The 22,901-nt window shown below is 50.6% G+C and overlaps 1 protein-coding gene across 1 annotated transcript in view; it reads right to left on the bottom strand.

Annotated features, from left to right (window-relative positions):
- Positions 1-859: 859 nt before the first annotated feature.
- PARP1 (poly(ADP-ribose) polymerase 1) overlaps positions 860-22,901 on the bottom strand; it is a 42,231-nt gene continuing 20,189 nt past the window's right edge. The window contains exons 8-23 of the mRNA XM_079697242.1: positions 21,513-21,657; positions 19,752-19,892; positions 18,821-19,063; positions 18,449-18,517; positions 18,128-18,260; positions 16,057-16,252; positions 11,884-12,012; positions 8,781-8,864; positions 7,197-7,319; positions 6,504-6,632; positions 4,910-5,008; positions 4,252-4,404; positions 3,176-3,303; positions 2,331-2,392; positions 1,399-1,513; positions 860-1,119 (exon numbers count right to left, since the gene is read on the bottom strand). Coding sequence (XP_079553368.1) covers positions 1,038-1,119; positions 1,399-1,513; positions 2,331-2,392; positions 3,176-3,303; positions 4,252-4,404; positions 4,910-5,008; positions 6,504-6,632; positions 7,197-7,319; positions 8,781-8,864; positions 11,884-12,012; positions 16,057-16,252; positions 18,128-18,260; positions 18,449-18,517; positions 18,821-19,063; positions 19,752-19,892; positions 21,513-21,657 — 2,031 coding nt within the window. The 3' untranslated portion in view covers positions 860-1,037. The remainder of the gene's footprint in view (positions 1,120-1,398; positions 1,514-2,330; positions 2,393-3,175; positions 3,304-4,251; positions 4,405-4,909; positions 5,009-6,503; positions 6,633-7,196; positions 7,320-8,780; positions 8,865-11,883; positions 12,013-16,056; positions 16,253-18,127; positions 18,261-18,448; positions 18,518-18,820; positions 19,064-19,751; positions 19,893-21,512; positions 21,658-22,901) is intronic.

Raw genomic sequence — 22,901 nt, 5'->3', positions numbered from 1 at the left:
GTTTTATCACCACTAAGTATCTGATAAACTGAAGAAAAAGAAGAATGCCCTCCTATGCTTGGTTTTCTGTCACTTAGACACGGCACTCCTACTGGGCACTGCCGTTTGTTGCCTGGCACATTCTGTGGTTTCATAGATACGGGTACAAACAATCCCCCTACGGTCTTTGTGGACCTTGCACTGTGAAGATGAAAAGATGTGCACTCAGAATGAGACCAGACACACAATACACAAGTACAGAAGCCATTTCAATTTTAATTCAGAATTACTATTAGCCCTTTGGTATTTTGGTGATATAGTTTTAAGTTAGAAGACAAAATTGTTGAGAGGAAAGTTGAGAATTTCAAATGCAACTTAAAATTACTACACTACATATTCTGCGAGCTGCCACGTTCCAGTGTCTCTAGAAAAGGAAAGCACTTCTCGTTTCTAAGTATGAGAAATTGTTCACGTTCCTCCCTTTGGTCTCCCCACACTCCTCACCAAACACCACCAACAAAAAGCTAAAAGGATGACAACAAATGCAAAATAAAAAAGGAAATTTAAATAGTATGAAATTAGTTTTTATTTTAACCTCAAAATAAATGCTTAACATTTTTCCAAAACTAAAGATGAACACTTAGAAATAAGGGTGGAAGATTATTTTTTCCTTCCCTGGGGAAACCAGTAAGGCAGGCGTTCTAATGTGGCTTGCAAGGTTCTTTCATTGGACTAATCTAGACACACAGAAAAACCCTCCCCAACTTTTCCTCTATTGTTAGGTGTACCTACCAGGGTTATGGCTGGCAGGAGAAAAACCCAAAGCAACCCCCGGCCCCCGCCCCCGCCCCCCCCACCCCAGCAACACAAACAAGGGATTTGAAAAGTTGGGAGAATCATTTAACATGTGACCTAGTGTTCATATAAAATCCCTTCTAAGGAGGTTTAGTGAAGGTGCTATCCCTCGGCAACCCAGCTGAAGTTTCTGCCTGGTCAGTCAGTACAAAGCACGTCAGGTGAATTCACACCGCAGTCACTGGGCTACCACGCCTCACAGCTCACCACAGGGAGGTCTTAAAGTTGAACTTCAGCTTCAGCAGATACTTCAGACTGACCTGAGCAATATCATAGACAATGTACCTGAAGGAGAAGCATGTCAAGGTATAAACAGTTCCACGTGGAGTGAGCTTGTTGCCCCTAAGCCGGCCTGCTGGCCACACCCTGCAAACCCTGGGTCGGGGTGGGGGGTTCAGGTCTCTCACCCCGACCAGGGAGACCACTGGGGGGAACTCTTCACCATGAGACACACAACAGGATAGTCTCTAGCCAGCCCACCGCAGGTTAACTGGCTGCGTATCAGTGACTCCACAGCCCCAGAACGTTCCTTTGGGCTCACACAGCACACTCGTAAAAGGATACTCGTTATACAGTAGACAGGTGTCGTTAACACCAGATGAAATCCCGGTCCCAAGAGGAACTTCTACACCATCCATAGTAATACTAGCTGAAGGGTCAGGGGTAGTTTTGCCTAAACCTGCAAAACAGAAGGCAGAAGTGATAATGATTTGTGGCAAAAGATGTTGAAAATGCTCCAGAGAGATGAGATCTATGTGTTCATTTAAAAGACACACAGGGGCCTCCCTGGTGGCGCAGTGGTTGAGAGTCCGCCTGCCGATGCAGGGGATACGGGTTCGTGCCCCGGTCTGGGAGGATCCCATGTGCCGCGGAGCGGCTGGGCCCGTGAGCCATGGCTGCTGGGCCTGCGCGTCCGGAGCCTGTGCTCCGCAGCGGGAGAGGCCACAACAGTGAGAGGCCCGCATACCACAAAAAAAAAAAAAAAAAAAAAAAAAAAAAGACACACAAATCCTATCCCATACTGCATCCTTCTTCCAGACATAGAGCTGTAGGTATATTATCAAATTCCAGGGTATCAGCCTTAACTGATTTTCATAAGCATAGTAGTGCCCCTGCCCCTCTTTCTGTTGAGCAGGATTCCAAAGCCCTTGCTTCAACTAGTCAGTAGGAGGTCCTAATCATTACGGGCTATGAGCTGCATCAATTCAAGAAGCTCCAGGTACCACTATGCCACCAGAGGTCCCTCAATGCTGAAGCTAAGAGTCAGGTTAAAACCCAGAGCCAGTGCACCTGGTTACTGGAGCTCCAACCGGGACTCTTCTATGGCATTTGCGATACTAGTGGCAGGCACAGAGTCTTTTTTTTTTATTTTTTTTTATTTTAATGAACCTGTAATAGCTAGCCACAGGAACTGTGGCTTTGGGGGAAAGAAAGCCCCCTCCCTGCGCCATCCAGGGTGCCTGGGGCTGCAGCAGCAAGTTTCTGAAACACATTACCTTTGACACTGTGCTTGCCCTTGGGTAACTTGCTGATATGCGAAGCGTGCTTCAGTTCATACCTATTTAAGAAAAGACAGGTTCAGAAGAGCCTCCAAGGTCACTGGGCTCTCAAACCAACAGTGTGACTAGCAGAGCAAGGCCACGGGAGCTGCTGAGATAAACACTCAGAGAACCCAGTCCACCTCCCCTGCTAGGGACTCCCTCCTTCTCTGGTTCTGGCAACTGACAGTGCAGCCCCTTTTGAACAGTTGATGCCCATGATCACTGCCACGGGGCCGCTTTCAGGAAAGGGCCCGTCCAGAGCTGTGGTGTGGCTGGCCGTTCTGGAGGTTTCTGTCCAGCTCATGAACCTGGGACCCCTCCTGGTCTGTTACATAACCCTGCTCTCTTTGGGTGATGGTTGATAGGACCAAGGTGGGCAATCAATCCAAGCTGGGCCAGTCAGACTTCCTCTGCAGGGAATCTGGAACTGGGATTGAGATTCCAGTTCAATCTGAGTCGGTCTCAGACAGAAAATGTACACACCAGCAGGGGGACAGGGGCCATGAGGTGACCATCCTTTGTGCGAGTCAACCTCTCTGTTTCGCAGTCCACAGAAAGAATGGACACTGCCAGTTCCTGAGGCCTGGCTGTATTCCTGTCCTTGGTCTTGTGAGGCGTTCCTGTGTCTTGTTTGCTTAACATGCACTGGCGTCTGATACCCACTGCCTAACTGGTGGGTCCTCTTAATCATGGTGGGGAATCTTCAGGATCAACCCCCAGCCAAGGGAAGCTCTCCTTCCTCCAGCTCCCCCCATCCACCCCCATCAAGTGCCACCAGCCCCAAAGCCAGGGTTACTCACATGTTTCCAAGGGCAACTTCTCCCAACAGGATTAAGCCTATCGGGTCTCCCTGGGACGTGTGGCAGTAGTTGGCACTCTTAGAGACCATGTCGGCGAAATAGATCCCCTTACCAAACATGTAGCCCGTCTGGAGGGATGGAAAAGGGACAGCTGAAGACCTTCTCAGCACCACCTACGGACTGCGTGTCCCCACTTCCCACAGCGCCCCCGGCAGGCGGTAGAGGCCCGCGCTCAGGAGCGGGCTGTTCAGATCCCAGCCCTGCCGGGTACCCAGGGGCTGGGAGAAGTTACCTAATCTCTCTGGACCCCACTTCTTCTCTGAAGGGAAAGTACCCCAGGGGGCTGCTGTGAAAATTAAATGAGTTAGTAACAGCTCCTTAGACCAGGGCCTGGCACATGTGAACACCCAGTAAACATGGCTATTATGTTTATTCCTTTTTGTAAGTGAAAACGAGATTCAGAGAGGTTAGGGCGTCTGCTACCACACAGCACTCCTGAGTCCAGTCATTAAGCCTCTTTGCTCCCCTCTTTTTACAAGTACAGAACGAGGGGCTTGGAAGACGAGGGGCTTAGAAGACTATTCCTAAGTCCCTGCCTGGTGGGTCACGTCTATAACCCAGCAGGTGAGACAGCAATCGCTCAGGTCTGGGTCAGGCTCTACTCATTTATCGGCACATTTCACAGAGGCATATGCTGAAGCTCAAGGAGGTCCCCCGCTGGGAGGTGGGAGAGGCAGGTCTGAACTCGGCCTGGCCTGCGGCCAAAGTCTGCTCTCTGTCAGTCAACACACCCAATTAGCATTCAAAGCAGGGCCTGGACACTTACTTCCTTTGTTCCAGAAACTGTGCTTGATACATGTGCAGCTACGCTCTCGATAGTGAGGGTCAGGAGAGGGACATCTGGCAACATTCACCTTATCAACCATGGCTACACCTACACCTTTAAACAAGGCCCCTTATTCACCGGGGCATGTGCACTTCTCACGCCAAGTACCCACAAAGCTCTGGCGGAGGCAGCAGCAGAAACAGGCACCGCCCACCCCTCTCTCCCCTCAGCTCCCGGGCCAGGCACGTACCACAGGTGCTTCAGGTGGGGCTATCCGGAGACCCTGGGACAGGATCCCAGCGAAGTTGGTGGTCCTGGACCCATGCCACAGCAACCTTCGGTTATGCAGCTGCTTAAACGGCTTGTAACGCTGGCTCTCTCCTTCACGCTCTATCTTAAAGATCTGGTCGGAGCATTGAACAAAGGAGAGAGGCAGGAGGAACCACTTGTCACTCTGGTTAACTGGAGATCTGACTAGACACAGGAGAACCGACCAGCTGTCTGTCCCCAGAGCTGGAACACTGTAAGGCCTTTTGCAGTATGCAAGGTGTTTCAATCAGGCTGGGATGGAGTAACGCTGCTAGTCAAGGTCCCATTTAGCAGAGACTAGCTATTAAAATTAATGCTACATGTAGGTGCACACTTGAGGCACTTTGTTTGGGATCTCTGATAACAGTTCTGATGGCAAAACTAGGTCTTGGGGTAGGAAACGTCTTTTAAAAACAGAATAAAAAGGCAACCCCAAACCACAGGACTATGAACTTTTGTGTTCCACAAACAACTGAGTCACTTCCTCTGGTGATTTAAAGCAAAGTTAACTGCTCCTTTCTACCCAGGCCCAGGTCGGAGGAATGAGCAGGGAAGAGCTGGCAGGACACAAAGGGGGCGGAGGGAGGAGAGAGCCTTACATCGACGACTTCCAAGTCATATGCGTTGTGTGTGGTCGCGTGAGTGTTCTTAACATACTTCCTAATGATCTCAGCCTCTTCAGAATCTTTGTCCACCACCTAGAAGAAAGGCATCTGGAAATTAGAGCAAGGGAGACCCCAAGAGAGCCGCACAGAGGCAGGAAGAACAATCATAGGCTCAGCTGATGCACAGGTAATAAACGGCCCACGTGGAGCCCGGGCGGGACAGAGACAGCCTGTGTTCCGAGCCCTACCGCGCTCGCTCCGGGGCAGACGCCAGGCCAGTGCCCCCACTTCCCCAGGCATCGGCTTCTTCATCACCTATTTGGATGAGCCCAGTGTTCCTTCTGCCTTAAAACCCTGTGCTTTGGGATATCAGGAAAGCTAGGAACACGGGGTTGGCTCACTGTCTGGGAAGAGGGAACCTCTAGAACAAGGAGCTGGCTCTCAGGTAACAGTCCAGCTCACCAAGAGTTAAAACACCGGGGCCAGGAGACACCCTGCAGTCAAAACTTGCAATGAAAAGCAGCAGGGATCCGACAGACTACAGGGGTTTGGATGATGGGGATGAATGCTCCACCTCTTCTGAATCCTCAGGGCCATGCACATCACGGCTCAGAGCAAACACCCACCAAGTAACCATCAAATAATGGAATCTCTGCCTAAATAAATGACTGTGTTATGGGAAATACTACGTGTGTTCTCTTACATTTTCATACTCTTATCCAAAGTTAAGAGAATTCAGGAATTCTGGTCTTCCTCATTGCCTCTTAATTAAACGGCGTCAGAATCATAGATGGAGAGAGTAACAACCCCTTCACGAAGAACCAGGCCGCTTGGTGTCCTACCCCGCATACACCCACAGACCTATACTTTGTCCTAAGCACTGAGCAAAGACTCTTTTAGTGACGTAAACACACAATGCCAGGCTCGACAGATCCTGGTGCACTTGAACCTCCTAACACTGCAGGGAAGGACACAGGGGCTGAGGAAGTGAGAGGCACACGGGAGATGTGAGACTAGGCTCAAGGCCAGGGCAAGCTTGGAGCCGAGGCAAAAATTTCTCCTCCGGGTGGCCTAGGCGGGGTGATTGCTGCCCAAGCCTCCAGCACAACCAAGTTCAACAACTATGTGCACCAGTTGAAGAGCCACTTCGACTCCAGAGGACATGAACCCAGGCACCACAGTTTTATTACAGCTGCCATCAGGCACTTCTACGTCTGAAGTAGGATATCAGTAACAGAACTTGCAGAGTTCACACACCTCAACAACCTCCAAAAACAGAGACCCTCTCTAGATTAAGGGGAAAAACAAAACTTTAAGGCCCCACAAAAACAGGTCTTTACACTCAGCTGAGGCCTTGACCTGGAAGCCTGCCTCGCAAACAAGGTACTTCTATACAGGTGAAATGCTCTGAGGTTCTCAGAGTACCACAAGCAGCAACACCGGGGAACCTGTTAGGACGGTCAATCCTCGGACCCCAGCAATCTGTTCTGACAAGCTCTCCAGGAGATCCTGACGCACAGTCAAGTTTGGGGACCACTGCTCTTGGGATGGAGGGTCTGGATGCTTCAGGAAGGGCAGGCCCTGTTACCATAATGTCAGTTTTGAGCTTCTCATAGTTGACATCGATGGGGTCCTTGCTGCTGTCATCAGAACCACCCCTGAGCAGACTGTAGGCCACCTCGATGTCCAGCAGGTTGTCCAGCATTTCCACCTTGGCCTGGAGGAACACAAGAAAAACCCTGAGCTAAGGACCAAGGTGAGGGAGAAAGACTCACCCAGGTAACGTCCAACACAGACAGTGAAGAGGTGCCTCCTAGCTGCTCAGGGACAGCCCGTCATCCGTTCACAGATGAACACTCCTAAGGATTTCTGGAACGCTAAGGAGGCTGGCTCCCTGGGGGAGAAGAGGCAGAAGCCACACGGTGACGGTAAGAATGGCCTTTCCTCTTGCACGCACTGGTTGACAGGTGGGGACTCATCACTGGCTCCCTTATGAAGCAGGGAGGGACGGAAAGCAGGGAGGAAGACGCTCCCTCTCTCCTAAGGCTCCTTTTCCCCAGACTGACGTGGTCCAGCAAGGGCAGGAAAAACCAACCGTTCTACCCTTGGGCAGGCTCCTAATACGGGTCGAAACCCCACTTCAAAATGAGGGCCCAGTGGTGGGCCTCCAGCACTGGCCGCTGCCCTCAGGGATTGTGACACGGAGGGGCAGTGGCACAGGAGTGACACCCAGCCCTGCAAAGCCCGGGACCCGGGGCTCCCTGCTGGACCTCGGTGCTACCTGCACGCTGTCTGAGTTGCTCAGGAGCGGAGGCTTCTTCATCCCGAAGTCGTGGGGGATCAGGGTGTAGAAGCGATTTGAGAGGTCCAGGATCTGGGAGTCGCTGCTGCCCTGGGACACTGCCTTTAGGAGAGGGGACACAGGGAACAGACTGAAGCAGCACTGAGTCCCCAGCGCCTGGCTGGGCTTTCTCCCCTGGAAGCTGGGCGCTGCAGCCGAGTCCCGAGGCAGCGTGCGGTGCGCACAGGCCAGGACACTTCCTTCCTGGAGTATCACTCAACTGGGCGGTGGCAGGATCTCATCCTCAAACTGTGCGGCTTGGCACACACGGGGCTTCTCGTACACAACATCACTTGTACAGAGAGCTGTGTAGTTACAGACACATGAACCTCCACCACTCTGCAAAACGCCACCTGCCGCATCTAGGTGGTGGGCTCATGGCTTTCAACTTCTTGTATGTTTGTAAACATTTCATAATAAAATGTTGAAAGGGAGAAAAAACCCCACTGCTACCAAATTCAGTCAGGCCCCTTTGGCCACTGACCTTCATCTTTAAGGTGGGGAATTCGTCTTCGGTGCCCCCGGAGGGCCAGGGCCAGGCACAGAAAGGAGAGCCCCTCCCTATGCTGCAATGCCAAGTAGCGCTCTATGCAGAAGGGGCTCAGTAAATGCACAAAGAGATGGAGGAGCTGGACTAGTCACTGCATACTTGGCAGACACCCTGGGGGCCTACAGGATGGCAGAGGGGCAATGACTCGGCACCCTGCAGGCACGAAACTCCAAGTTCGCTTCTCACTGTGACACGGGCTTGTCCACACCCTAAACCTCTGCCTGTGCTGCAGTTTGCTCTGTGCTATGGGCAAAGGACACCACGCCAGCCCCTCCGCCTGAACATTCTGGAACAGGAAAGAGCCTGGGTTGAGGAAAGCCTTCCAGGTCTCAGGCAGTGGGGAACAAGGAAAGGGGTCACTGCTCAGGACCGGCTGTAACCAGATTTAATTGCTACATTTCAGGGCCTCCTCTCCAGCACCAGCCAGAGCCCACTTCCCTGGTCCCACTTCAGCTTCCTGTTTGCTTTTCTTCTTTCACACGCCACTCCCATATATAAGTGGAACCCTCCAGCCCCTTCAGGGCAGAGGCTTAAATCAGGCTCCGGGGACTGGGGGACAGCCAATTGATGTTGAATGAACATAAATGAAAGAAAGACAATATTTAACTTCCTATTTGATGATTTCCTAGTAACTGCAAAATAAACTCAGCTTCTCTTAAAGACACACACAATAAAAATGAGAACATTTTTATGAGGCAGGAGAACGAAATTCCTCATTAGGTGTAGAGGGAGTTGACTGCATAGCTGATAACTGAAAACACCGCTAAATCATCAGTACTCTGACCATCTTTTTGCAAGTGGCAGGCACTTGTCATACTTGTTGAATTGAAAACATCTAAATCATCATGAATCAGTACGCCTGTTTCACGTAACCCCGAGTAAACGTGCTGCTGTTGCTCTCCACCACCCCCGCCATGGCAGGCCAGCCAGGAGAACCCCTGGGCAGCTGGAGGAGAGGCCGGTCCCTCGCTTACCTGCTGGACCTCACTAAGGATGGAGTACGCAGCCTGGATCTGCCTTTTGCTCAGCTTCCCCAAGGGCATCTTCTGAAGGTCAATCTGAGGAGACAGGGGTATTTTTCCCTTTGAAAGCACTGTGCAGCGAGATGATGGGAGAGCCAGACCAAGCAGCACCCCAGGCCTCCTGGGCCCTTACAGAAGCAGTCACAAGTCTTTCTGGTCCTCCCGGGGACACCTGGTGACCCAGCTCCACAGGCTTTGCAGCCTCGCCCCCACTGCAGGGGACAGGAGTCTGTGAGGGAAGATTCTGGCTCACTGCATTTACGGCAGGGAAAAGCCAAGCAGGGCTCGCCCACCCCTGCACTCAGTCTGAAACAGCCCCACGCTTCTGGAACAAGGTGACACAGCAGGACTCCCATCTAATTCCAAGTGAGGATGAAGGTGCACCCTTCCTGGGGTCTCACAGCCAAGGCCATTCCCACCCGGAAAATAAGAACCATAAAGCGGTGAAAATTATTTTTAAGAGGACACACTCCTGAACATACATGCTTATACCAAATCAATAGTGTGCCCTTCCAATCAGTCACCCCAAAGGTTAAACATCCGTCCCTACGACAGTGCTGCTCACAATACCTTGGGAACCAGCATCCAGGGAGGTGGCAAGCTGGCTGCAGCGGCAGAAGCATGAACTCTGGGGGCCGAGGCCTGGTCGCCAGGTAGCGTGTGAGGCACCCGCTCCCCGTGGCAGTAACCTGCCCGAACGCTGCCTCGGCCCCTCTCCCGCCTCAGTGACGCATGGGGCCCCCACCCTGAAACCTGAGCCACTTTCTCCAGGGTCGTTCCCAGTGGACCCTCTGAGCTCCCGGCCCCAGCACTGCACCTTGCCCATCTTGACATCTCCAGCACCTGCAGGGCCTGGAACAAAGACTGAGCTGGACAAGCACTTGAGAGATGAGACCACTATGCCGATTAAATGAAACAGGATGTGAAAGTGCTCACAGCCCATCAGGAACCAATCAGGGGCCAGTGGTGACAGCGTCTAATGATGACAAGCTATGGCACGTCAGCGTCTCTGTACCCTCAGTACTGTCCATCCCCAGTGGAGAGCCTGTTTCTGGGAAGAGTTAAATAGTTGGCGCTCAGTCCGGGGAAGGAGGTGGATAATGTATTTTGAGCCAAGACCACAGTAAAATAAAAGAACAGAGTGACCTTAGCATGGACTGACAGTTGGCTCTAAAGCAATTCTAAAGAAGGAACTCCGGAAGATGCTCTGACCAAGGGCAGTGTGACCAGAGTGAAAGCACATGCTCTGAGGGGAGCGACTTCCCTGAGCTGTCTCATTTCGGTGTTTATTTAAAAAAAGACCTGGTCTCTCTAACCGACACCCTCAACACACACACAAAGGCCACAAGAACAGGAACAGGGCTCAACCAACATAAGCTGCCTCCCCCCTCCCGACTGTGGGCTGGGGGCAGGGGCTCCACAGCAGCTGTGTTTAGGGAGAAAGTGAAAAGTGGGAGAGATGCCTTGGGGTCAGGGCACTGAGAGCCACAGGTGCAGCCAGAGGGAGGCTTCGAAAGCTGTAGCCCGGACTCTGGATACAGCACACACCCTCCCGACCTCAGCTGGGACTCTGCTCTGGGCTCAGGACTCACCTGCCTCACAGGGAGCGCTCAGTTCCCCTGGGCACCATGTTTACTCACCTATGGCCACCCAATCCCACCTAGAGCCCATCAGGCTGGGAGCGGGCGCCCCACTCTCCACATTCTCAACACAGGCTGCCTTCCAGCAGCAGGCCCCTGGCCCTCTGCTTCCTGCTAATCAACTAGTTCCCTGTCTTAAGTGTAAAACAAGCTTGCTTAAAAAAAAATGTCATTTTCACAGAAAGAGACTGGGTCTGATCACAGTTGAGAAATTCTATGAATCACAGATAAGCCAGAGCACAGGAAGCCGGAAATGTTACGTGGGACATTTCTTTTGAAACGTTAATGAAACGAAGATGCCTCCTGCCCTCCTCCCCGCCTCCACGCATCTCTCTGCCAGCATTCCTGGTGAGCCCACCCACAAGCTGTTCAAACCAGTCAGACCTCCCAGACAGAAGTCGGGTTGTTTATCTGTTTGAACAAGACATCCGCACAAGCCCTGGCTATCTTCAAACCCATTAGGGGTTTCCTAGGAGGTGACCCAACACTCAGTTTTCTAACAACAGTGGGGCCTGAGCAGTCCTGCCAGGCTGAGCTCCAGGCAGGGAGATACGGGGCTGAGGAAGAGAGGCTGCCAGTGGATCATACCACTCAGATTCGTCCCGCCCCCCTCCAAGGCTGCCTGGAGCCTCTAGGAAGGCCCCGGGAAGAAGCAGGGAGGGAGCAAGCCGGCGAAGGGGCGTAACGACCGAGGCCGATCTGCAATTCTTGCTCTCTCTGCTGGTCCCTGCTTGTCTTTCAGAGCAGTCTGAAGCTTCTGGGCTCGGCGGCTGGAGAAGAGGGGAGAGTCTGTTTGCCAGCCAGATACCAGCAGCGCCTGGACGACCTCTGTGGGAATGCCCCTTGGGTCAGCACTCAAGAGCTCTGATGCCAGAGGCAGCAGAACAAGGGGCCTTTCTGCACTCATTTCCCAGGGAAACAAACCGAAAACGCCTGGCCTTGGCCAGGGTCCCCGCCACTTTTCCTGGACAAAAACGTCTACCATCACCCCCATCCCGCCCAGCCCAACCTCTTCTTAAAAACAGCTGGTATGAATTTTATCTGATGAAGCAAGTGTCAGAAGCTCTCTGCACTTCTGTCAATGCTGGTTACGGTAGTTCTTTTACCGTAAGCGGGCTATGTCTTGGACTTCCCATGACAGCTCCAGGTGGCCCGTTTGGTTGGGCCACAATAGACCATGCCCACACTCTGTCATGGCAACAAGGGGAAAAGTGCAAGTGGGTCTAGGGACCCAGGGGACAACACACCATCTATTTCACAGCAGGCCAACGATCCTCTGCAAAAGAGCAAGCACCCCAGGCCTCAGAGCTCTTGCATGTCTCAGGCTGAAGACCAGCCACCAAACTCGCTGCCAACTCGGCGCTCAAATCATCAACCCCAGCAGACGCTCACAAATGAAACGAAAGTGCAGTAACCTCGTACTCCACCATGGCTTTCTTCATACTTTCCACATCAAAGATCATCTTAATGAGGTCCTGCACTGGCTTGGGGAGCTTGGACTTGGTGCCAGGGTTTACCGTCAACTTCTTTAATGCCTCTTCATCCTTCAGGGAAAAAGAAAACCAGGAAGGGACACAATTCAACAACCTAAGCCAAGTGGTGGTGGTGTTTGGCAGAGAAGGGACACAGGATGGAGCGCCACCAGCCAAAAAAAAAAAAAAAAAGCTGAGTGTTAATCAAAAAGGTTTCACATTAGTTGCCAGGAGAAGCATGTATGAACGTGTACAGGATCAGATACTTCCTGTGCACCCCTCCAAGTCCTCTTGGCTGCTCCAGATTCTTATTCCAGACGCCACTGAAGCATCCAGCTCTGTACAGGCAGACCCGCAGGCACCCCCACTCCCCTCATGCCCTCACCTCCTCCCTCACTGCCTCCCATGCCGGGGTTGCAGGTGCCCTGTGCCTGGGAACCTGCCTGGGCCCACTCATGCCCAACCTGGAAGCGCTGGGCAGCTATGAGGGTGATCCTTGGACCCAGGGGACACTGGACTGATGGACAAATCTTGTCTCCTTTCTTCTCTTGCCCTGCCTCCCCCAAGACTGAATCCACACAGCCTTCTCTATAGTGCCAGAGGACCAAGCTAACAGTCCGACTTCCTGTCAGGCACTTAAAGCACATCCCAGCATCAACCCTCTCAAGTCTGCAGCCCTCACCCCTGTTCCCTGGGATTGCTCTTCCTAATATTCTACTAGCACAGGACTTTACCCCTGCCATCTGGGGAATCCGGGCTGAGCCAAGACCCGGCTATACTGAAAATGCCTGAACCCTTCTCACTTTTGAACCCACAAGGGCAGGGACTATGACCATCACGGTGTCCCTAACAACTAACGGTGTTTGGTATTTGTCTTCAATGAAGGTAACTGGCTTTGGGCCTTGAGCCTGGAATCTGCTTGGCTTAACAAAGCTGCAGAGAAGAACCTGTGTGCTAGTGTTCAGGGCTGCTGCTGTCAGGGGCATAGTACACCTACTCTTAATGCTGAAACACAAGTCTTCAACACAAGTCTTAAATGCATTCTTATCCTCTAGCTCAGTGGTCCCCAATCTTTTTGGCACCAGGGACCGGTTTTGTGGAAGACAATTTTTCCACGGACTGGGGGTGGGGGGATGGTTTCGGGATCATTCAAGTGCATTACATTTATAATGCACTTTATTTCTATTATTAGTACACTGTAATATATAATGAAATAATTATACAGCTCACCATAATGCAGAATCAGTGGGAGCCCTGAGCTTCATTTCACTTGCCACTCATTGATAGGGTTTTGATATGAGTCTGCAAGCAATTGATTTATTATTATGGTCTCTGTGCAGTCAAACCTCTCTGCTAGTGATGATCTGTATTGGCAGCCGCTCCCCAGCGCTGGCATCACCGCCTCAGCTCCACCTCGGATCATCGGGCATTAGATTCTCATAAGAAGCGCGCAACCTAGATCCCTCGCATGCGCCGTTCACAGTAGGGTTCGCGCTCCTATGAGAATCTAACGCCCTCGCTGATCTGACAGGGGTGGAGCTCAGGTGGTAATGGGAGCGATGGGGAGCGGCTGTAAATACAGACGAAACTTCGCTGGCTCGCCTGCCTGCCGCTCACCTCCTGCGGTGCAGTCCGGTTCCTAGTAGGTACTGGTCCATGGCCCAGGGACTGGGGACCCCTGCTCTGTAACTTCACTGAAGGCAAACTATTAGCATGTTAAAAAGCCTTCTTTAAATACGTATACTCTGTGACCAGGTAACTGATCTCTAATGATAACAAGCACAGAGATAAGTGTATCAGCACCATTATAGCAAATACCTGGAAATAATCTAAATATCTAATTGGGGCATTGGGAGGGTGTTGTTTGGTAAATTACAAATAATGGCCACCCACAGGATGGAATTCTATACAGACTTAAGAAATGATGCTCTAGTTCAGTGCAGTTTAATACAGTAGTCACTGGTTTTGACATGTGGCCACTCGGAATTGAGCTGTGTTGTAAGAGCTAAAAATACACCAGCTATCAAATATTCAGTTAAAAAAAAAAGGTAAAAATATCTCAATGATATTAATATATCAAAATAATATTTTGGACATTCTGGGTTAAATACATAACTAGTATTAATTTCACTGTTTCATTTTGCTTTTTAAAATGTAGCTACTAGAATATTTAGAATTGCCTAAGTGGCTGCCTATCTCTCTCTCTTGGACAGCACTGCTCTAGAAGACATGGGGAAATGCTCCTAGAACAGTAAGGCCAAAAGCTGGTGGTGGCAACACAGTATGTAAGGAAAGACTCCAGTGTTACAGTGGAGAAAAGTAGCTGTGAAGTGAAAGAAGTATATAAAAACATACACCATGATTTTAATTCTTTGTGCCTCTGTCTTTCTCAAAATTTTCTAAAACAAATACAGTTGACCCTTGAGCAACTCAGGGACTAAGGGCATTAATCTTCTGTGCAGTCGAAAATCCGAGAATAACAGAGTTGGTCCTCCATATTCCTGGTTTCTCCCTATCCTAAGTGCTGCATCCGTGGATTCAACCAACCACAGATTGTGTAGAACTGTAGTATTTACTAATGAAAAAAATTCCACATGTAAGTGGACCCATGCAGTTCAAACCTGTGTTGTTCAACTGTATGTATTTTTGAAATGGGAAAAATAAACACAGTAGGGGGCACTGCTGAGTTAGACCAAGTCTGTGCAACTCTAAACTCCAAATTCTCCACCTCAACGTTATACAAGAGCTAATTTCTATTTTTAATGGTAGAGCTCATGACACTCTCTATAAACTAGAGAATTCCCCCTTTAAGACATGTTAGGCCTCAAAAATTTGGAATTAAATCTGTACCATCTACAAATCTCTTTCTTTCTGCAACATAAGCGTGCACCACTCCTCATTATAAAAGCAGTAAGTTTTCATATATAAACAAGGTGGGACTTTCCTGGTGGCACAGTGGTTAAGAATCTGCCTGCCAATGCAGGGGACACGGGTTTGATCCCTGGTCCGGGAAGATCCAACGGGCTGCGGACCAACTAAGCCCATGGGCCACAACCACTGAGCCTGCGCGCTAGAGCCCACGAGCCACAACTACCAAAGCCCACGCACCGCAACAAGAGAAGCCACCGCAATGAGAAGCCCGCCCACCGCAACGAAGAGTAGCCCCCGCTCGCTGCAGCTAGAGAAAGCCCACATGCAGCAACGAAGACCCAACACAGCCAAAACTAAAAATAAATAAAATAAAATAAAAACAAGGTAAGCATTTTGTCAAAACCAGTGGCCACAAAAGTATCAGCCAAGAGACAACGGAAGGCTGTCTGGTAATATATAGGCAGATGGTCAAGCAACAAATATAAATAATGGGAAATTATTAGGAAATAATTTGGGACTAAAAACTGGGACCTACTGGAGCACGTCAAGTCACTATAATTCTATCTTGATGATAAAGCAAGTCACATGATCTATGATTCAACACAGCTTCAGATAAGAAACCTCACCTGGAATCTGTGAATTACTCCCTGTTGTGTTTAGGGAGCAACTTCAAAGACTGTTGCTCCTTGACAGTCTTAAAAACGCTCACACTGTTTGTTCTCATCTAAGCGCCATCTCATATTTCACGGTGTAGATTCTATTCATGAAAGGGTGCTGGATTTTATGAAATGCTTTTTCTATGTTTATTTGGATGACTGTGTGGCTTCTGTCCTTTATCCTATTCATGTTATATTACATTGACTTAACTTGCATGTTGAACCAACCTTGCATTCCTGGGATAAATCCCACTCAGTCATGGTGCATAAATCCTCATGTGCTGCTAGATTCAGTTTGTTAGTATTTTGTTGAGGATTTTGCATCTATATTTATAAGGATATTGGACTGGAGTTTTCTCGTGATGTCTTTGTTCGTCTTTGGTATCAGGATAATACCGGTCTCACATAATGAGTTGAAGAGTGTTCCCTCCTCTTCTCTTTTGGAAAAGTTTATGAAGGACCAGTATTAATTCTTTAAACATTTGATAGGATTCACCAATGATGCCATCTGATCCATGGCATGTTTTTAAAAGAACAGTGTCCCTTCCTTTTATCAGAACTAGAAGGTGTAAGAGCATTAAGTGATTACCTGGCCATAGTCAATCTCCAGAGGGTAGAACTTTTTGGGATATTTTGTGAAGTTTTTGGAGTGCCAGGCATTCCCGGTTTTCTCTTCATATAATTTCGTAAAATGCTCAATGGCATCCTCCTTGGATGGCATCTGCTCCAGTTTGTTACTACCAATTACCGTGCCCACACGGCCCCAGGACCTGAATATCCAATACCTGTGGGAGGAGAGGAGGAACATCAGATACAAATTCATGGGTCAGCCTGTTGTATTTCAGGATGAGTCCCCCTTCCCTGCCATTCCCCTTGAGGGAGAAACACCCCAAACTGATGGTGACTGACAAAGAGGAACAAAAGGAGCTGGTATTACAATGAAGGACCTTTATTTTACTTTTATTAAACTGAGCGTTGTAAGTTTAGAGTAATTTAAAAATGCCCTTCCAAATCATATTGGCAAATGGGCTATAAAAAGTACCAAAGAACAGGTTAACCTTGGATCTGGCAGCCAAACTTGAGGAGTAAATCCTGAGGCCTACAGAACTTTACATAAGAATATCCAATTCTTCTCCCCAAAGAAACACGGCAAGTAACACTTGGAAGTCATGCGTTCAAGGTGATGCAACCATCAACGACGTGTATTAAAAATAATGAAGAACTTTTGGCTCAGATCAGAGGCTGAGATGTGATGAAATGGGACGGGGCGGGCCACTGGCCTGCAGGGTCAGCCACCTACAGACCCAGGCTAGCATCTTCAGTTTCTATCTCAATCTAGGGCCAAGTCTTGGGTACTCTGCGGGCTGTGCTGCCTAGCTTTGGGCGAGTTCATTTTTTTTTAGTGGAAATCATGCATAAGTTAAATTTTACATCACAATAAACACAGATATATTGGAAACCCAGGAAGATTTGGATGCATTTAAAAAATAAAACCAGAGATTTCAAAGAAGATTTGGGGCTTCCTGCTGGTTTTCTGGGCTACTGCCCAGAGAAATACAAATTCATTCTCTGCTGGGTTATTTCCCTCTGGAAATGTTTGGAAGACAGCACGCTGACCTATCCTGAAAAAAACCTTCTGACTCTAACAGCCCACACTGTCCTTTCCCTCTAAAAACCAATAAATCTAGGCCACCAGAATAACACCCATGTCCAAAATCACCATTAGAATTTGCTTGCTGGAGGTGGACAATTCTGTTCTCATTTGCCTGTTGTTTAACACACTCTGGCACTCAGTACATTTCCACAAAAACCCTATCCCTTCTCCTGCACTCCAATACACACCTAGCTTTTGGAAGGTATGTTTTACAAGCAAGATACCCTACTTTGACCTTCAAATCTCCAACAAGAGTAGGTAGTAAAGTAAATGACGCAGGATTTTACTTCTTCAGAAATTTTAAGTAGCCACACAGATATCGTGTGCTCTTTTAAGGGTCACTTCTGACATTCACATTTTCAATGAAAGGTTTGGTGAGATGTGAAGAGCCTGAGCCTGCCAGTGCCTACAACCTGCAGCTGGCCAAGATGCACCGGACGCTGACTGTATCCCCCGGGGGCTGCCACTCTCACAGGGGTTTGCCTTTCAACGAGGAAAGCTTTTTGGATCTCCTGGAGTTCCAATGTGTAAACTGTTTTCATTTGCTAAAAAGGAAAGGTCACTTTAATATACGAAAGTGCTCCCCCCTGCTTTAGAACTTCACACACCTTCCCCACTTAACATGCAGCTCCTGCTCTGTGCTGGCTGCAATGAGGGCCCATCGACTTGGCAGAGAACTGCCCCTACTAGAAAAGTGTGCGTGGCCAAGCCAGCCCAGCCCCTCAGCACCCCAGAACTGGCTCTTACCTGCCTCCACTATGTTCAAAATAAAACATACAAACAGATGCAAACCCAAACGCCTTTAGTTAACTGGGGGGCCCGAGCTAACACTGATGAGTGAGGACTGAAAGGCTGTCTGGGGCCGAGGGCCGCTTCCCTCCCTCACTGCAGGCCTCACTGCAGGCCTCACGACACACCCATGCTCTTCACGAGGCGGCTGGCTTCCCAGGAGCACTGGGAGCCTCTCAGGAGCACAGCTCTGCTGGACACTCCCGCCCCAGTGCACCTGCTCTCTTTGTCATCCTCCAGGAGCTGCAGCTTGTAATAGGAGTTGGTTCCCTTGACGATGTCCACCAGGCCGAGGGTGGCGCTGAAGACCTTCCCGCCTTTCTCCAGGACGTGTGCGCTGTGCTCCAGACCTGTCACGGACAGAGCTCCTGTGATGAGTCCCACAGGGAGAAGGGGGTCTGCAGGTTCCCCACAAGACGTGTGCGTCCTCAGGACCGGGGAGCCTTGAGGCCGGAGGGCGAGGTGCAGCCCTGTCCCACATGGTTTCCCTCATCAACGGGGTGCCCACAGCTCACTCTGCTCACTCCCGTTTCCTTACCAGAATCAGGGTCGACAGCTGCTCCTCCTTTAAGAGTTAATTTCATTCTCTTTTCAGATTTGTTGGTACCTTGGAAGGGGATAGAGACATGCAAACATTAAATTAAAAATAAATAGAAAGTAAGGGGAAGGTGGCAGGCAGGGCGAGTGGGTCACCTTCACCTGTGTCAGATGTCAACATGGCATCTGTGTGCTGCCTTGCACCATCCTGCACCCAGGGAAAACGAATGAGAAAACTGGTGTGGGCAGCGTTCAAAAGACCATTCGGGCGCAAAGGGAGAGGCTGTGCACAGGCGGACCTGGTCAGCCTGGCAGAGGCCACGGCCCCCGGCAGGATGGGGCCACGGCAGGGCGGGGCAGCTCGGGGCCTCACCTTCCTCCTTGACGGGGCCCTTGCTCTTCTTGGAGGGCACAGCCCCCGACTTCCCTTTTGGGGCCACGGCTTCAACAGGCTCCGCCTTCACCTCGGCCCCCCAGGGGGACAAGAGGTGGGTTGAGAGCAACTCCTGAAGGCTCTTGGTCGAGGCGGAGATGTCCTGGAGGAATACCTCAGACACGACGCGGATGTTAGCTTCTTTTACTTCCTCCATCTTTTTATTCATCTTGTCGACCTCCTCTGTTCAAATCGGAGGGAAAGAACTTTGAAATCTCACATCACTACAGTTATTACTTGCTGGGTACTTCCCAACCCTCGTCACCCACAGCTCTCCTCTCCTTCAAAATCTAGTGCCTGGGGCCTTGGTTCATTTCGACAGTCGTCTCTCACCAGCAACAATCCCCCTTTTTCTAAGGTGTGATGAGTGAGAGCTGCCTTTCTCCAAACCCTTCTACAGAATGAGATGTTAACAGGTATTACATAGAGAAGCAAGTCAGATTCCCATGGGAAGAGTGGTGTACTGTTTTCTGGTCTTGGAGACTTACAATTGTCATCGGCATCTTAAGCCTGCAAAGACACCTGTTCACTTTCATTTAACTCTGCATTTTCCAAACCTGCTTAGGCTGTGAACTTTTTGCCTGGAGGCAAACCTACCAACATCTTGTGAACAAGGTGAGAAGAGTGGGCTGTTACAGTCTGTACTTGGGAGTTTTAGATACGTGAATATAGACAACACGGAGCAGCAGTGCCAAGTACAAGTGCCCACACCCCTTTCCAGAGAACCTGAACAATGCCAGCGATGATAAGAGACACATTTTTGGGGTCCCTCTGTGTGTCAGACACTGTGCTTGGCACCTCACCTCATTTAATGTTCAACACAACCATGAGAGACAGGGATCCCTCTGGTTCACAGGCAGACTGAACTCACTTTTGGTACTGATGCACAGGGAGGCCTTGTTGGCGGTCCCTGTCAACTTGCCCCCGAGTTTCTCGATGGTGGCCTTCACTTCATCCTTGTTCTGGGACAGTTTCCCAAGGGTCAGGATCTTCATGTTGGATAATGGCTTGTCTGGGATGGGAGAAAAGGATCACTAGGCAGGGCTGCTGCCTGGGATGGAGGGTGGGAGCAGGAGACCAGGCAGCAGCTCCCAGGGGAAAGCCAGACCAGCTGCAAGGCCCCTGAAAGGCCTCAGCACCCTCTTTGATCAGGGAGAAAGGGATCTCCTTGAGGAGAAGTCTACGTAAACAGAAGAAAAGAGTAAGAGTAGCAGGAAAGCAGAGGACAGGACAGCAACCTGTATGCAGTCCTCAGCACAGAAAGGACCGGCCGGGGAGAAGCCATGAACCGACATTGCTCCACAGCAGGCCTCGAGTAGAGGTGGCCGGGGGCACCCTGGGTCTGCTCCATGGACAGGCGAGGAAGGACCAGGAGGCTGGCCAGAGGGTGGGACGCCAGGGTCACGTGAACGCCCGATTCCTTCTGTTATTCTCTCCTCACCCCATGCCTAAAAGCAAACTACACTGCTCACAGGACGCTTATTAATCAACCCCACTAAAAAAACTAGCCTTGGGGAATTCCCTGGCAGTCCAGTAGTTAGGGATCCGCGCTTCCACTGCAGGGGGCGTGGGTTCGATCCCTGGTTGGAGAGCTAAGATCCTGCATGCTGTGCGGCGTGGCCAAAAAAAAATAAAAAATAAAAAATAAAAATTTAAAAAGTAGCCTTGCCCATCAGACTTGTCTGATTCAGGCACCAAGAACCCTGGGATTTTAGGTATTTAGCACTGACCCCGGCCAGAAAGACCTGGGTCAGGGGTGTGCCTTCTGTTTGTTACAAACGGGAACATACAGAGCTGGTTACACATGTCCACAAGAGATGCTGTGGGGAGGAGTCCTTTAAGCTGTCCCTGTGAGGCAGAACAACTAGGGATACCCGTAGGGTTTAACTGAACGTTGGCCGAGGTCTCCGCAGGGAACGGAATCACTTAGCTGTGAACCGCAAGTGAGGGGAAAGCAGAAGGGACCCTCAGGGCAGGGCCCAGACGTCGACCCCGCCGGGCCCACCACACTTGCTCTTGGACCCAGGCTGCAAGCAGCAGGGTGAACTCGGGATGACCACCCACACGTCCCCTCCCCAGAGGATGGAGGGAGGTCACTGCTGGGCTCACGTTCACGGAAGAATCCTCATCCTCCACCCAGCACATGGTGGCCATAACCATTAGACTACGCCACATGTCCCTGAGTAAACAAAGACAGGAGTATCTTCTGCCACAAAAACACAAACTCATCTCACTGTCTTTGTTGGTGTGGAGTACTTCTCGCGGACATTGATCACAACAAGTACGGCAAGTCTCTGCAGGCGACAGAGACCCAGCGTCACATCAGGCTCAGGATGACTGGTGGGGGGCAGGGCTGCCCAGAAGCACAAAGCTGAGCCCTGGAATGCTGCTCTGTAGCATAGCACAGTCAGGCAGGAGAGTCTGAATGCCCCTTGCAGGTAACTGTCTCCCTGGCCTTTCTCAGAAGCCCCCCTCCCCAACCTACCTCCTCCTGCTGGGGGTGGGATGGGGAGAAGAAGGGCAGAGCCTCCCCCCAGGATCAGCCAGCGAAGAACCCAGACGGACACCCTCTCCACCCTAAGCTCAGGGCCCCAGTCCCCCCACCCTCCCCGAGGCTGGCCCGGAGCTGCACCTGGGGGAGCGGAGTTCACAGTGGCGGGTGCCGGGGCTGCAGAGGGCAGGGGTGCTGCCGCCAGCGGGGCGCTGGTCTCTGGGGGGAATATACGGTCCTGCTTTCGGATCTTCAATTTCTTGAGGTAAGAGATTTCTCGGAATTCCTAAAGAGTGTAAGTTTTAGTTAAGAAACCAGTTCTCCCTTGAAATAACCACCTGATAGAGAAAAGAACTTAAGAATCTTTGTCTTCTTACGATAAAGAATAACACAAAATAGGAAAACGTGAGGCGTTTAGTATGAAATACAGTATTACTGCTGATATGGTGCTTATTTGCAATACTTCTACATTTATAATACAGCTGGTACTGCGACGCTTGAAGAGAAAAAATATTTTCCTTAAAAAAACAAAAACAAAACAAACAAAAAAACCCAGTTGATAATCTGGTCAGGGAACCACTGCTGGAACCTGATTACAACCCCCAGGCCTCATTCTGGAGTTGTTCCCCTCAAGAATGAAGAGGCCTCTTCCTGGGGTCGTATGTCCATTCCATGACCAAAAGCCCTCCCAGACTCCCCAGAGCACGGGAGAGAGATGATTACCCGAAAGGAAATCAGGGCAATTCCCTTCCCTTCCTAGAAGAAGGGACCGTGAATGCAGGGGGCCCATCAACAGTCAGTGTTCAGGGCTTCCCTGGTGGTGCAGTGGTTGGGAGTCCGCCTGCCGATGCAGGGGACACGGGTTCGTGCCCCGGTCCGGGGAGGATCCCACATGCCGCGGAGCGGCTGGGCCCGTGAGCCATGGCCGCTGGGCCTGCGCGTCCGGAGCCTGTGCTCCGCAGCGGGAGAGGCCACAACAGTGAGAGGCCCGGGTACCGCAAAAAAAAAAAACAAAAACAAAAAACAGTCAGTGTTCAGTATTAACTCTGCCACCAGCATGGTCCCCCGGCATTCCGTGCGATTCACTCAATAAACATCACATACACCAGGCTCAGGGACCAGGTCCCTACCCTCCTAAGTCTTCTTCCCATCAAGAAACAGCCCTTCCCTGCTAGATCCATGGTCAACGACTGGCTGGTAGATAAAATGTATGCTGGGCATCTAACACAGTGCCACATATCACAGTGAGTTTAGAAAGAGTTTCTGCCTTTGAGAAAGAAGCTCAGCCTTGACCGACAGTCAGATATACGAAGGCAACTTCTACATAGGAGCTAGCTTCTAAACCAGAGGCGTGCTGAAGCGATGCAATACTGGGAATGCTGGGAGGGCTCCTTGGAGGCAGTGACCTGCCAAGTCAGGGGCAGGGAGAGGGAGGGAGGGAGGGAGGGAGGGGGAGAGGGAGAGAGAGAGAGAGAGAGAGAGAGAGTGTGTGTGTGTGTGTGTAGGCGTGGTGAGTGGTATGCGAGGAGA

Source organism: Hyperoodon ampullatus (genome assembly GCF_949752795.1).
Source record: "Hyperoodon ampullatus genome assembly, chromosome: 2".
Classification (NCBI taxonomy): Eukaryota; Metazoa; Chordata; class Mammalia; order Artiodactyla; family Ziphiidae; genus Hyperoodon; species Hyperoodon ampullatus.
Note: the sequence above shows the minus strand (reverse complement) of the source record. Positions and strands in the feature narration are given on the sequence as shown.